At 35.4% G+C, this 12,261-nt stretch overlaps 1 protein-coding gene across 1 annotated transcript in view; it reads right to left on the reverse strand.

Moving 5' to 3' along the window:
- LOC111142230 (thyrotropin releasing hormone degrading enzyme) overlaps positions 1-12,261 on the reverse strand; it is a 380,019-nt gene that overhangs the window by 151,094 nt on the left and 216,664 nt on the right. The window contains exon 6 of the mRNA XM_022495269.1: positions 4,040-4,177. Within this exon, the coding sequence (XP_022350977.1) occupies positions 4,040-4,177 (138 nt within the window). The remainder of the gene's footprint in view (positions 1-4,039; positions 4,178-12,261) is intronic.

The raw sequence follows: 12,261 nt of genomic DNA on the forward strand, positions 1-12,261 counted from the left end.
AAACAGATAAAAACTAGAAACAACCCAAATATCCAGGAAAATGCAGAAATTGTATTATATCCATATATTCTACAACATGAATGTATCTCAGAATCATTGAGTGAAAGAGAGCAGACAAAAATGAGTACATGTGTATGATTTCATTTATATAAAATCTAGAAAATGCATTTAATTGATAGTGACAAAGTTGATCAATGGAGGAAACAGTAATAATGGGAAAGTGATTAAAAAGAGGCATGAGAAAACATTTGATAGATATGCTCATTAACTGGATCATGGTGATGTTTTCACTGTGTATACGTTTGTCAGACTATATCAAACTGTACCTTTTTTTTTTTAAGATTTTTTTATTTTATTTTATTTGACAGATAGAGATCACAAGTAGGCAGAGAGGCAGGCAGAGAGAGAGAGAGAGGAGGAAGCAGGCTCCCTGCTGAGCAGAGAGCCCGATGCGGGGCTCGATCCCAGGACCCTGGGATCATGACCTGAGCTGAAGGCAGAGGCTTTAATCCACTGAGCCACCCAGGCGCCCCCAAACTGTACCTTTTAAACATGTACAATTTACTGTATTTTAATTATATCTCAGTATAGCTGTTAAAATTTCTTTCTTGTAAAATCTTCTTTGAAAAATCCAGTAGATCTATCATCACTTGAAAACACACAGGAAGGACAGTATTTTAGTGGTACTTAAAGCATACAGTGGTACTTAAAGATACATAGATATGAAGACAAGCCCATAGCTAACATCATACAAAGTGGTGAAAGTTAAAATCCTTTCCTCTAAGATAAGGAATGACAAGGATGCCCACTCTCATCATTTCTATTCAACACAGTACTGGAAATCCTAGCCAAACCAACCAGGCAAAAGAAATAAAATGTATCCAAGTCAAAAAGGAAGAAGTAAAATTATCTCTTTGTGTAGATGATATAGAAAACCCTAAAGACTCCACCAAAAGTGCAACTAATACATTAATTCAGTAAAATTACAAGATACAAATTCAACATACAGAAATCAATCGTGTTTCTATACACTAACAATGAACTATCTAAAAGAGAAATTTAAAAATCAATCCCATTTACAATAGCAACAAAGGCAAATAATACTTAGCAATACATTTAACCAAGGAGATGAAAGACTTCTACACTGAGACCATAAGACATTTATGAAAGAGACTGAGAAAGACACAAATAAATGTAAAGATATCTTATGATCTTGGATTGGAAGAATTAATACTGTGAAAATCTCTATACTAACCAAAGCGATCTAAAGATTCAATACAATCCCTATCAAAATTCCAATGGCTTTTTTCAAATATCTATATTTCTATATATCAAGAGTATATATCGAGAGAGAGAGAGTGAGAGAGAGAGATCTCCATATCCTAAAGATCTCAAATAGCCAAAACAACTCTGCGAAAAAAAGAACAAAGCTGGAGGTATCTCCCTTCCTGATACAAAATACCTTACAAAGCTATAGTGATCAAAACAGTATTGTACTGGCAAGACAAGAACAAAACAAAAACAAAAACTGGTTACAAAGAACCAGTAGAGCAGAAAGAACAGAGAGTCCAGATATAAATCCAAGCATTTGTGGTCAACTAATTTGTGACAAGAGCAGTAAGAACACACAATGAGATGTCTCTTCAACAAATAGTCTTGAGAAAAGTGGATATCCCTATGCCAAAGAATGAAACTGAACCCTTATCTTACACCATTCACAAAAATTAACTAAAAATGGATCAAATATTTCAATGTAAGACCTGAAACCATAAAACTCCTAAAGGAAAACATAAGGGAAAAGATCCTTGACTTTAGTCTTGGCAATGAATTCCTAGATAACACAACAAAAGCCCAGGCAACAAAAGCAAAATAAACAAATGAGACTACATCAAACTAAAAGCTTTGGCACAGCAAAGAAAGAACCAATAAATTGAAAAGGCAACCTGCAAAATGGGAGAAAATATTCACAAAATATATATTGCATAAGGGAGCAATATATACAAAATGTATAAAGAACTCACACAAATCAATAGCCAAAAAACCCCACAAATAATCTAATTAAAAATGGACAAAGGAAAAAAAAATGGGCAAAGGATGTGACAAGACATTTTTTTCCAAAGAAGACAGAAAATTGATCAAATAAAAATGTGCTCAGCATCACTAATCATCAGGGAAATGCATACCAAACCCACAATGAGACATTACTACATAACTGTTAGAGAATGGCTACTAACAAAAACGCAAGAGATGGGGGTACCTTGCTGGCTCAGTCAGTAGAGCATGCAAGTGACTCTTGATCTTGCAATTGTGGGTTCAAGCTCCATGCTTGAATTGCACTACTGGATATTTATCCAAAGGATACAAACATAGTAATTTGAAGGGGCACCCCACCACAATGTTGATAGCAGCACTATCAATAATAGCCAAAATATGCAATAGAGCCCAGATGTCTATCGACTGATGAATGGATAAAGAAGATGTGATATATAAATACAATGGAATATTACTCAGCCATCAAAAAGTATGAAATCTTGTCATTTGCAATCACGTGGATGAAACTAGAGGATATTCTGTTAAGTGAAATAAGTTAGTCAGAGAAAGACACATACCATACTATTTTACTCATATGTGGAATTTAAGAAACAAAACAGATGAACATAGGGAAAGGGAAGGAAAAATAACATGAAAATAGAGAAGGAGGCAAACCATAAGAGACACTGAAAACAAACTGAGGGTTGCTGGAGGGGAGGTGGTTGGGGGAAGAGGTAATTGGTGATGGGCATTAAGGAGGGCATTTGATGTAATAAGTGCTGAGGGTTATATGCAACTAATGAATCATTAAATTCTACCCCCAAAACTAATAGAAGTATGTACTAACTACACCAAATTCAAAGAGTTTTAAAAATATATAGTAAAAAAACCTCATATATAAAAAATACATATTTTAAATTTTGATATTTTACATAAATATAGTAACATATATTTTAAATATGATTCTATACTTCCACTTATTTTTCCAAAACATCAGAAAACCTTTTATAGCCAATGCCAAGATCCATGACTTGAAAAGATATTTTCTAACACAATTTGTATCTTTACATATCATAACATATAATATTAACTCATAGTCATTGAGATAGTCATTCCATGAGTACAAAACCAAAATCTAAATTAGTGTACCTTATTTCACCTCTAGTTGTAAATAGGAATATATCAGGAAAAATGTTAGCAACAGTTCTTAAAAACTTAAAACATTAATTTAATCAATTAAAAACTTAAATCAATAAAGTAAATGGAAATCCCAGTAAATGCAATTCGATCTACGCCAAAGTTGAACGAGACTTTAACACTATTTTCACAATTCCCAAGTAGCTGTAAGTGTTAAACAAAAAGATATACATATTTATGTTAAATGAGAACAACTAAGGGATAGAGACAGGAAAAATCTTAATCCACGTAACAATGGGAAAAAGTGCAGAGTGGGCCTTATTTCTGTGTCTAGTCATTGGTCCAAAATCTTTGTCATTCAAAGTCTAGTCTTTAAAATTTCACTTATCATGATTATTATCCAAGAAAGATGTTTAATCTCCTAAATGTCCCTTAAATAATAATATTTATAAAATACATATGTCACTGCCTACACCCACTTGTACCAGCCAAGCAAAACAAGTTAAGTATTTAAGGGGCATTGATGACAAATAATCTGTCACTGTTTAGGTCAGCTCTCTTATTAATAATAATAAAAACTGACATTGACACAACACCATTTGTACAGCAATTTCATATCAAGGCTCCAAACATTTATTCATTAATACTTCCAACATTTCTATGCATTATTTGGCAAACATTCATCTCCATCTTGCTGATTTATAAAGCAAAGCCCTAACTCATAAAATGACATGAACCTTGTGACTCTATATTTTCTAACTCAGTCCATTTCTATCAGCCAGGACGGAGAGAATATATCTCGCATGAAATAGCTGGGCCGCCCCGGGATAGTGAAATATCCAATTGGTGCTTGGGTCTTATCTATTCCCACCTTTTTATAGGCGATCCAGTCAAACACCCGGTCAATGTCTGTGGCCCGCAGCACTTCCTGTGATACTGGGTGGGAACTGGCCAAGCCGTCAAGCAGCATCACTTCATGCAGAACATCTGTCAGAAACCTCTGTTTTTCCTGCAATACAGTAGATGGGGCAATATCATAGGTGGTTCGTGGTTATGACAGAATGCGTGTTACTTCATTGACGATGCTCGTCAGTGGAGACTGAAGTCCCAAGGAGAGCCCAGTAAATAAAATGCCTCTATGTTACTCTGAAATGAAGGTGGTTGATTTGAGAGCAACATGAAACAAAATCAGTGGGCTACAATGGGCCTTAAATAGATTTTAAAACAGTGGACGGTGCTTTAACAGCGGTTAGAGCAAATTCAGACAGTGGGCACATATGTGAAACAGACTAAGCTTGTTTGTGTGTTCTACAGGATCCAGCCCACAGTTCCAGTCCCAAATAACCTTTTTCGTTAAGTTCAACAGAGGAATAAGAACTAAATTTCTGGGTTCCAGTGCCATTTTGCTATTTATACCATTTACGGGTAGTACCACTTCAACAGCTCATTCTCTCTCTCTCGCTAATCTGTCCGCTTTTCCTCTGTCCTCCCCCCACCTCATTTTCTCTCTAGTACACACACACACACACACACACACACACACACACACACACACCATTTATCTTCTTAAAGAACCTCAAGAGACCCCAACAAATAGCAAAAGGCAAAATGACATAAAACTGTAATATCTGTGGATATATATGTGACTTCAGGATAACGAACATAAAGTAGAGCTCAACAGGTATTAATGACCCATTCTCATAAAGTTGTGAAAACAAAGGAAATCATCAGATGTCTATTCTGTGTGATGTTCAGACCTTTGTATTTGCTCTGATAAAAGCTGATTTGTTAGGTTAGAAATAAACTGTAAAGAAAAAGCACTTCTCTGTTGTTTTGTTTTAAGAAGCCTGCTTTAAAGAAACAGCTAGGGTTTTGTTAACAAAAATGCTAGCAGCTCTTAGTCCTCTGGCCTCCCGCCTTCGTTGAGGGAGGAGGGAGAGAGAAAAGAAGTTGCAGGAGATAAGGAGGGCTAAATAGCCCCTAGGTAGTTCAGACTGGAGGAGTATCATTACCGAGATTAAAGACTGCAACACTTAAATTGCTATAGCTAATTTTGAGCTCACTCCTGGAGCCTTCTAGTTCTGAGCCAGCAGATAAACAGCGTGTTATTTCTGAGTGAGTTGTAATTTCAAGCTGGGAGTACACCAATCCTGGATTTTTACAAAAATGGAAATGGAGAATAAATATGCTAAAAAAGGAATAGTTAACTAGCCATTATATATGTGTGTTCTTTAAATCTGGCTTTAAAGAGGCATCTTACTTCATCACCATTTGTTCAATGATTTAGTATGTTTAATCAATAATTTAATTAGTTCTCCAGCCAACTGTATACTATCATGCTTATTTCTAATAGCATATTTTTATACTCTGTGGACTACAGATCTAATTTCTTCAGTCCTTTTTTGGTCTGAGAGTCTCACACCAATGGTCCCACTGAACTGGGATTGAACTGGTTCCAGAAGTCTGCTTCAGACCCTAAGAGCCCATGATGAGAAGTTCAAACTTACAACAAATTGACAAATATGACATAAACTAATACTGTATTTCTTCTCAAATTAAGTTCCAAATTCAAGACAAATTAAGGAGAGTGAGATTGGACCTTGGGATTTAACATTTTAATAGGGTCACCTGGGTGGCTCAGTGGGTTAAAGCCTCTGCCTTTGGCTGAGGTCATGATCTCAGGGTCTTGGGATCGAGCCCCCGAATCGGGCTTCCTGCTCAGTGGGGAGCCTGCTTCCCCCTCTCTCCCTCTCTGCCTGCCTCTCTGCCTACTTGTGATCTCTGTCTGTCAAATAAATAAATAAAATCTTTTAAAAAAATAAAATTTTAAGAATAAAAAGACAGATGGCTTAAATTGAGAGAATAAGAGAAAATCATGTATTTCCAAAATAAACATGTTAATGTTACTCTTAAGCAGGTATGCAATCTTGTTACTCATTCAATTTAAAATGCACATTACAACTATTTGGTATTGAATTTAATGGGTAGGAACTTGGAATATATCATCATACTTCAACTTGACCAATGAACACTTTTATTTATACAAAATACAAATTAAAGATGTGGTTTTCATTCCAAAGAAAAAATAATATTTAATTCTTTAAATAGTGACTGCCCACTCCATTATGTAACTCAAACAAACATCTGATCGAAACCACAGTGCAAACTGAACTTAAAATGCTATTTTATTCAAATTTAATTTTTAATATTTAGCACCAGTAAGTATATATTGATCAATATGAAAATTTAGTGCATGTATCTTGGTTTGCTAACAATATGATTTTTAAATGCTATAAAGTGAATGGCTAAGTAATTACAAAAGTGAAACTTAAAGTAAATGTCTTAAAATGAAATTCTCTTGTTTAAGAATATATAAGTTATACATGATATGTTGCTTCATGCTTCTGAAGGAAAACAAAAACAAACCTTTACCTCATCAGTAGAATTTCAAGAAACTGCTTAAATTTAGTAATGTTGAGTCATTAGCAAAAGATTCATTTTCTACATTTTTGGAGAGAATGACATTGCTTAATTGAGGGGGAAAAAAGGCATTAAAAGAGAAGAGGAAAAAAGAAGAAAAGAAAAGCCTGGCAGAAGAACACTCACAAAATTCAGAAGAGAGAACACTTTAAATTAAGGAAGAAAAAAAGAAAATTCTAGCCAGAGGCAAACCCAATTTAGCAAAACTACAAAGAGTTTCCAGGAGGGAAGCTGCTAATTTTTTATAAAAACCTGTGTCACTATAAAATTAAAAAAAAAAAAAAAAAAACTTAGCTTGTCCATCACCTGCTGGAGCCCTCCCCCCACCTTCCTCCACAACTACAATAATAGTAACAGCAACAATTACAAAGTATTGATTAATTGCCTACTGTGAATCTGAGACCGAGAAAGTTTCAAAATAAAGTTCAAGAAATCCTGGCTCTAATGTGATGTAAGAGATTAAACAAAATAGTTGGATACAGTGAACAAAATAATGGTTTTCTCTTATACACTAGAAATGCCAAAGGAAATCTGAAGGGGGAAAAAAAATCTGTAAAATAGATTTATACAAAGTTTAATGAAAGAAATAGAATTTGTTCTGATGCTTGAAGGAACTTTAAAGTTGTGTGTGTGTGTGTGTGTGTGTGTGTGTGTGTGTAATAATATATTTATGGTGCATATCTAACGGTTTTATTCTAGTTCATATTTTAAGGTCACCATGATAAGCTATTCTATCACTTTCAAAAAGCAGCACAATAAGGTAAATGTGGAACTTTAAAATTTGTTTAAATAAGTTTAATGTTAATAGTAAGAATAAATCCTACCACAAGACTTTTTAGCTAGGTAAAGAAAGTATGAATAAATTCGGAGTTGAGAATAACACATAGAAAAAAAGAAAGGCTCCCTTATTTTTTTTTTTATTCATTCATTTAACCAATGTGTATTAAATTCCTCCTCTGTGCCAGATGCTGTGCTATGTCTGGGGAGGAAATATATGACAGAGACTTAGATCCTAACCTTAAAGAACTCAAAAGCGTAAGAGAAAGACTGATAAACAGCTAACTGTATTATAATATGATGGATGTTATAAAACACAAAGGATGAAATGATTAATTAGTTCAGAAAAGGCTTCACAGGGGAAGTGACATTAAAGCGGGTTGTTGAAGGATGAAGGGTTACTTAGATGAATGGGGGAAGCAGCTTTTTTAAAAAGGATAACTCCAGGCAGAGAAAACATGAAAAAAAAACCTCCTCTGTGTGAGTCCTCAGTTACCAGGTGGAAGAGTCTGGTCCTAATAAATAGGCAGTAGCAGGCATAATGACATAATAAAAGTAATGTCGTAGGAAAATTAACTTATCTGTGGTATACAGGGAGGCTTGATGTATGCAGAGACAGGAGGCAGAAAGTGGCTGTTGTGCTCAGAGGGGAGGCGGCGATGATGTATTAGAACAAGGTGCTGGTGAAGGACCCTTGTACCTGATATTTAGAGATATTTTGAATGAAAAATCCACCAACACAGATACCTCGATGCCCTGGTCCTCTTAGTGGATGATGGAGAGAAAGTATTAAGAGATGACTTGACAGAATTTTTTTAAAGAGTTGGGGGAAAGCTCCTGAAAGGAATGGGAGTCGTGGAAAAAAGTTTGCTTTGGAGGGCAAACTGAAGAAGACCACTTCTACGACATGTTGCTGGAAGGTGACAGTAAACATCTACAAAGCAACATGCTACAAGCACCCGAAAGGAAAGGCCCTTCTCCAAGGAGCATGAGCTAAACAACTTTGGGCAGTAAATTGTAGTCCGTTTAAAAATATAAATAAAATCTCAGAATCAAGTCTTTTTTTATTATTTCTTACAGTATTAACATTTCCTAGACTGGAGTTTAGTAATACATGTAAAGGGAGTTATTAAGAATTCTTACCGCAGCGTTAGACACACTTGACAAATTACCTTCCTTAGCACTTCAAAATGGCTTCTGCCTGGACATGTCAGACTCTAATCCAGCCACAGGCTTGGGGGTGCAGGGATGCGCATAGGAAAACAGGAGATACTACTGAAAGGTGGGGTGGGTGTCACCAAGTTTCTACAGGAAGTCTGAGCAGTTTTAGTGAAGAACAATACAAGGCAGTCACTTTGACGCCGTCACCAGCAAAGAAAGAAAAAAAAAAAGAGACTAATCTGAATCAAGATCAAAGAAAGTCAGATACATCAAACCAGACAAAGATGACAGCCAAGCCTCAGCCAGTTCAAGTTGTGGCGAGGTGCTCATAGGCATGAAAAGAGCAGAAAAAAACAATTCTCAGGGCAGCAGCGGGTTACATCGGAGCAGCCACGAGGACCCAATTTTCTAGGAGGATGGATGTGAACACAAATGGCTCTTTGGTATTCCTGGGAGAAAAGGCAGGCACGTGCCTGTGAAGTTGATGAAAGTGCCCTACACGCCAAGGAAAGTATCTGCCATTCATGAGCTGTGTGACCTTGAGCAAGTTACTCAGTATTTTTAGACTTCACCTTCATTTGTAAACATAGGTGGTTGTGAAGATTAAATAAGAGAATTTGTTCTACAAATATTTATTGAGCACCTGCTATATCCCAGATAGTATGCCTGGTCCTAGAGATAAAAAAGATACAAAGATATGGACTCGACCTTCAAAGATTTTATAGTAGTAAAAGGAGAGACAACGATGAAAACAAATATTACAAAACCACGTGCTGTATGTAAAAGTGGGAGTAGGTTCAGGAGACGGTGTGCCTCTGCACAGAAGGCTGAGATTTGTTCTGCCTGGGGGATGGCAGGAACAGCCTCTGAACAGACAGTGTTGAATCTTTAAGGATGATTTGACTTTTCTAGACAGAGTTTTCTAGAATTTTCAGAGTTTTCTAGACAGCGGAAAAGGGCATTTGGAACAGACAGGGGTATCTTGGAAAAGTCGTGAGATTTAATGGCTTGTTTGGGAGACTACCAAGTTTTGTGTGCCAGACGGCCGGGAGTAAAAAGGGGTAAATGATTATCACAGAGAGATAGACAAGAACAGAATCATCAAGGATCCTCCACGGCAAGGGAGGAAGCTAGAATTAAGAAGTGACATCACCAGACCTACATTTAGAGAGATCACGAATGAACAGTGGAAAGTGGACTAGGGTGCGGAGCAACCAGAAACAAACAGGACAAAATTGCATAATCCTGTGCAAAGAACACACAGTATGGACATTATCTTGGTGCTCACAAGACACTGTAACAATTATTTCTCTAAAATATAGTTCAACTTTGTGATGATCACTGATGATAAGTAAGATATTTATTTTGGAATTCTAAGATGTATGAATAAAATGCAGATTTAGACATAAATACAAAGACCTATATAGATACATATGTAGATACATATACAGATAGCCAAATAGATACAAGTATTTCCTTTTTCAGTATTTTTATTTGTTTAAAGCAGTGTCTTATTGAAATATTTAATGTTCACAATGTCCTGTTGGATATAGATAAAGGTACTTTTCTAATCCATGGAATCAAATCAGTAAGAATATCTGACATTAAATATTTGAACAATGCAGTCTTATTCTATACATGTTTACAGATTGCTTTGTATATGTGACATCCTTTAGAAGCTGGGGAAACAAACACAGCTAGGACCCAAGCAACTCCCATTATGATAAGGGAGACAGGTACGTGTACAAATTGTTAGTGCCATCTGATGGGTGAAGTATTAGTAGCATAAATAAAGTACTATGCGAGTAGAGAATAGAGGGAAGGTTATGGGTAGAAATGCTTTCAGCGTCTATGACCGAGTCCATTCAATCTCAATTGATCTGGCAATACAAAGAAAAAAGATATAATATGTTATTTATGTTTTACTCCTCTGAAATCTATTCTACCATGAGATAAAGATCTTTAAGATTTCACAGCTTCAACAAAATGCCGCATAAAGCATTACTAATCTGAGCCCCTTTCTACGCAAGACTAGAACAAGTGATAGAGCTTTGTTTGCATCGTCCGGGTTTTTCAGTCTTGTTCTCTGTGACTTATTCAAACCATGGCAAAGGTTAAAGCAGAGGAATACAATCAAGAATTCAAAAAAGAGAAGCAAATATATGGAGGAAAAATATTAATCAGGTTTTATTTATGTTGATATGGTATCTCTGTAACTTTGCAATTATTATCTTTGTAAACAAATACCACTGTGCCATACTTGTAAAAATTAGAAATTATTTGGATTCCGAGTTTCCTAAAATATTAAAAGAATTTTACTCCGCAGTTTTATATTGTTGTCCTACTCTTACAAAGTTCTAAAATGTCCAAGAGTATTTCAAAATTTATTCAGTTGAAAGTCAGCTAGATGCACTTGTGAAATAGTATGTCATTATTTAGCAGATTAGTTAACATTTTATAGACAGCTAAATCATATGGATGGATGAAATAAAACTAAAGAGCTAGTGAAAATAAATAGTGCTTCCCTATAGCAATGTATCTTAAAAATTAGCATTTTAAAATCTCATGTTTAAAATACACATGCCCAAGATGTTAATAATCATTGTCAGGGGCAGTTTGTTAAAGCGCTCCATCTATATTAAAATCAAACTTGTGTAAACACACATATATAGTAGCCATTGAAGAATAATTTTTAAAATATCACCATTAACGCCTACAATGAAACAAGCACTGTACTGAAAATTTTACTACAATGTTTGTTTGCATAACCTTTAACAGAAAATGATATATAAACACAATAATCCAGGCAGATCTCTAGTGATATCCCATTATTCTGGGATTTCACACAAGCTTTACAGTAAGTAACTAAAATGAGTTCTATATGTTCTTTTTTCTTTTAACTATCAACCACATCTCAACCCCTGCCAAGCCACAAACTTCTAAGATGCCTTATTCAATGCATAAACTAAAAAAGCAATTAAATTTCTAGAAGCCTATCTCAGATGACTTTGTAAGCCTCTCATAACCCCAAATAACCCCCTGTACAGGTTTCCATGAACGGCTATATTCTCAAACGTGACTAACACAGAGAAAGTGGGTTAAATTGTCTCTCCCATGACTATATCCTTCAGCCGCCTTGTTTTGTTTGTAACACACAAGTTGAATATGTCACGTCTCATATTATCTAAAATGTGGCACAGCTAAGGGAAAATACTAAGAAGGAACACAAAATTACTTCATTATATACAACTAAATTGTGAACCTTCTGCAGACTTACTCAGAACCTGAAAAGTATAGCAGTATTGTATTCATAGGGCAGACGTTATCATCAGTCACTCATGTTTTCATTAATTATGATAATCCTGGGTCTTATGGAACAATCATGAATGTGCTTCAAATAATGCCAATCACAGTAATAATTACGAACAGGTTGTCTAATTACATAGCTCATTCTGATTCTAGCAGCCCAAAAAATCACTGTGTATAATAACCATATGCCATATGCTTTCATATAACCCTCTTAAAATGTTCATATTATTTAGCTTCCCTTTACTTTTCAGGGTTTCTTAACACCTTTCCCTCAGTTTTCCTTCAAACACTTACCCAATGCGGCTGCATATATTTGAAATCTCAATCTCCTTTTTAAGTCAATGAATGAGTCCCTAATATAGGTAC

This window comes from Enhydra lutris, unplaced genomic scaffold, assembly GCF_002288905.1.
Source record: "Enhydra lutris kenyoni isolate GAN:26980312 unplaced genomic scaffold, ASM228890v2 scaffoldscaffold7, whole genome shotgun sequence".
NCBI lineage: Eukaryota > Metazoa > Chordata > Mammalia > Carnivora > Mustelidae > Enhydra > Enhydra lutris.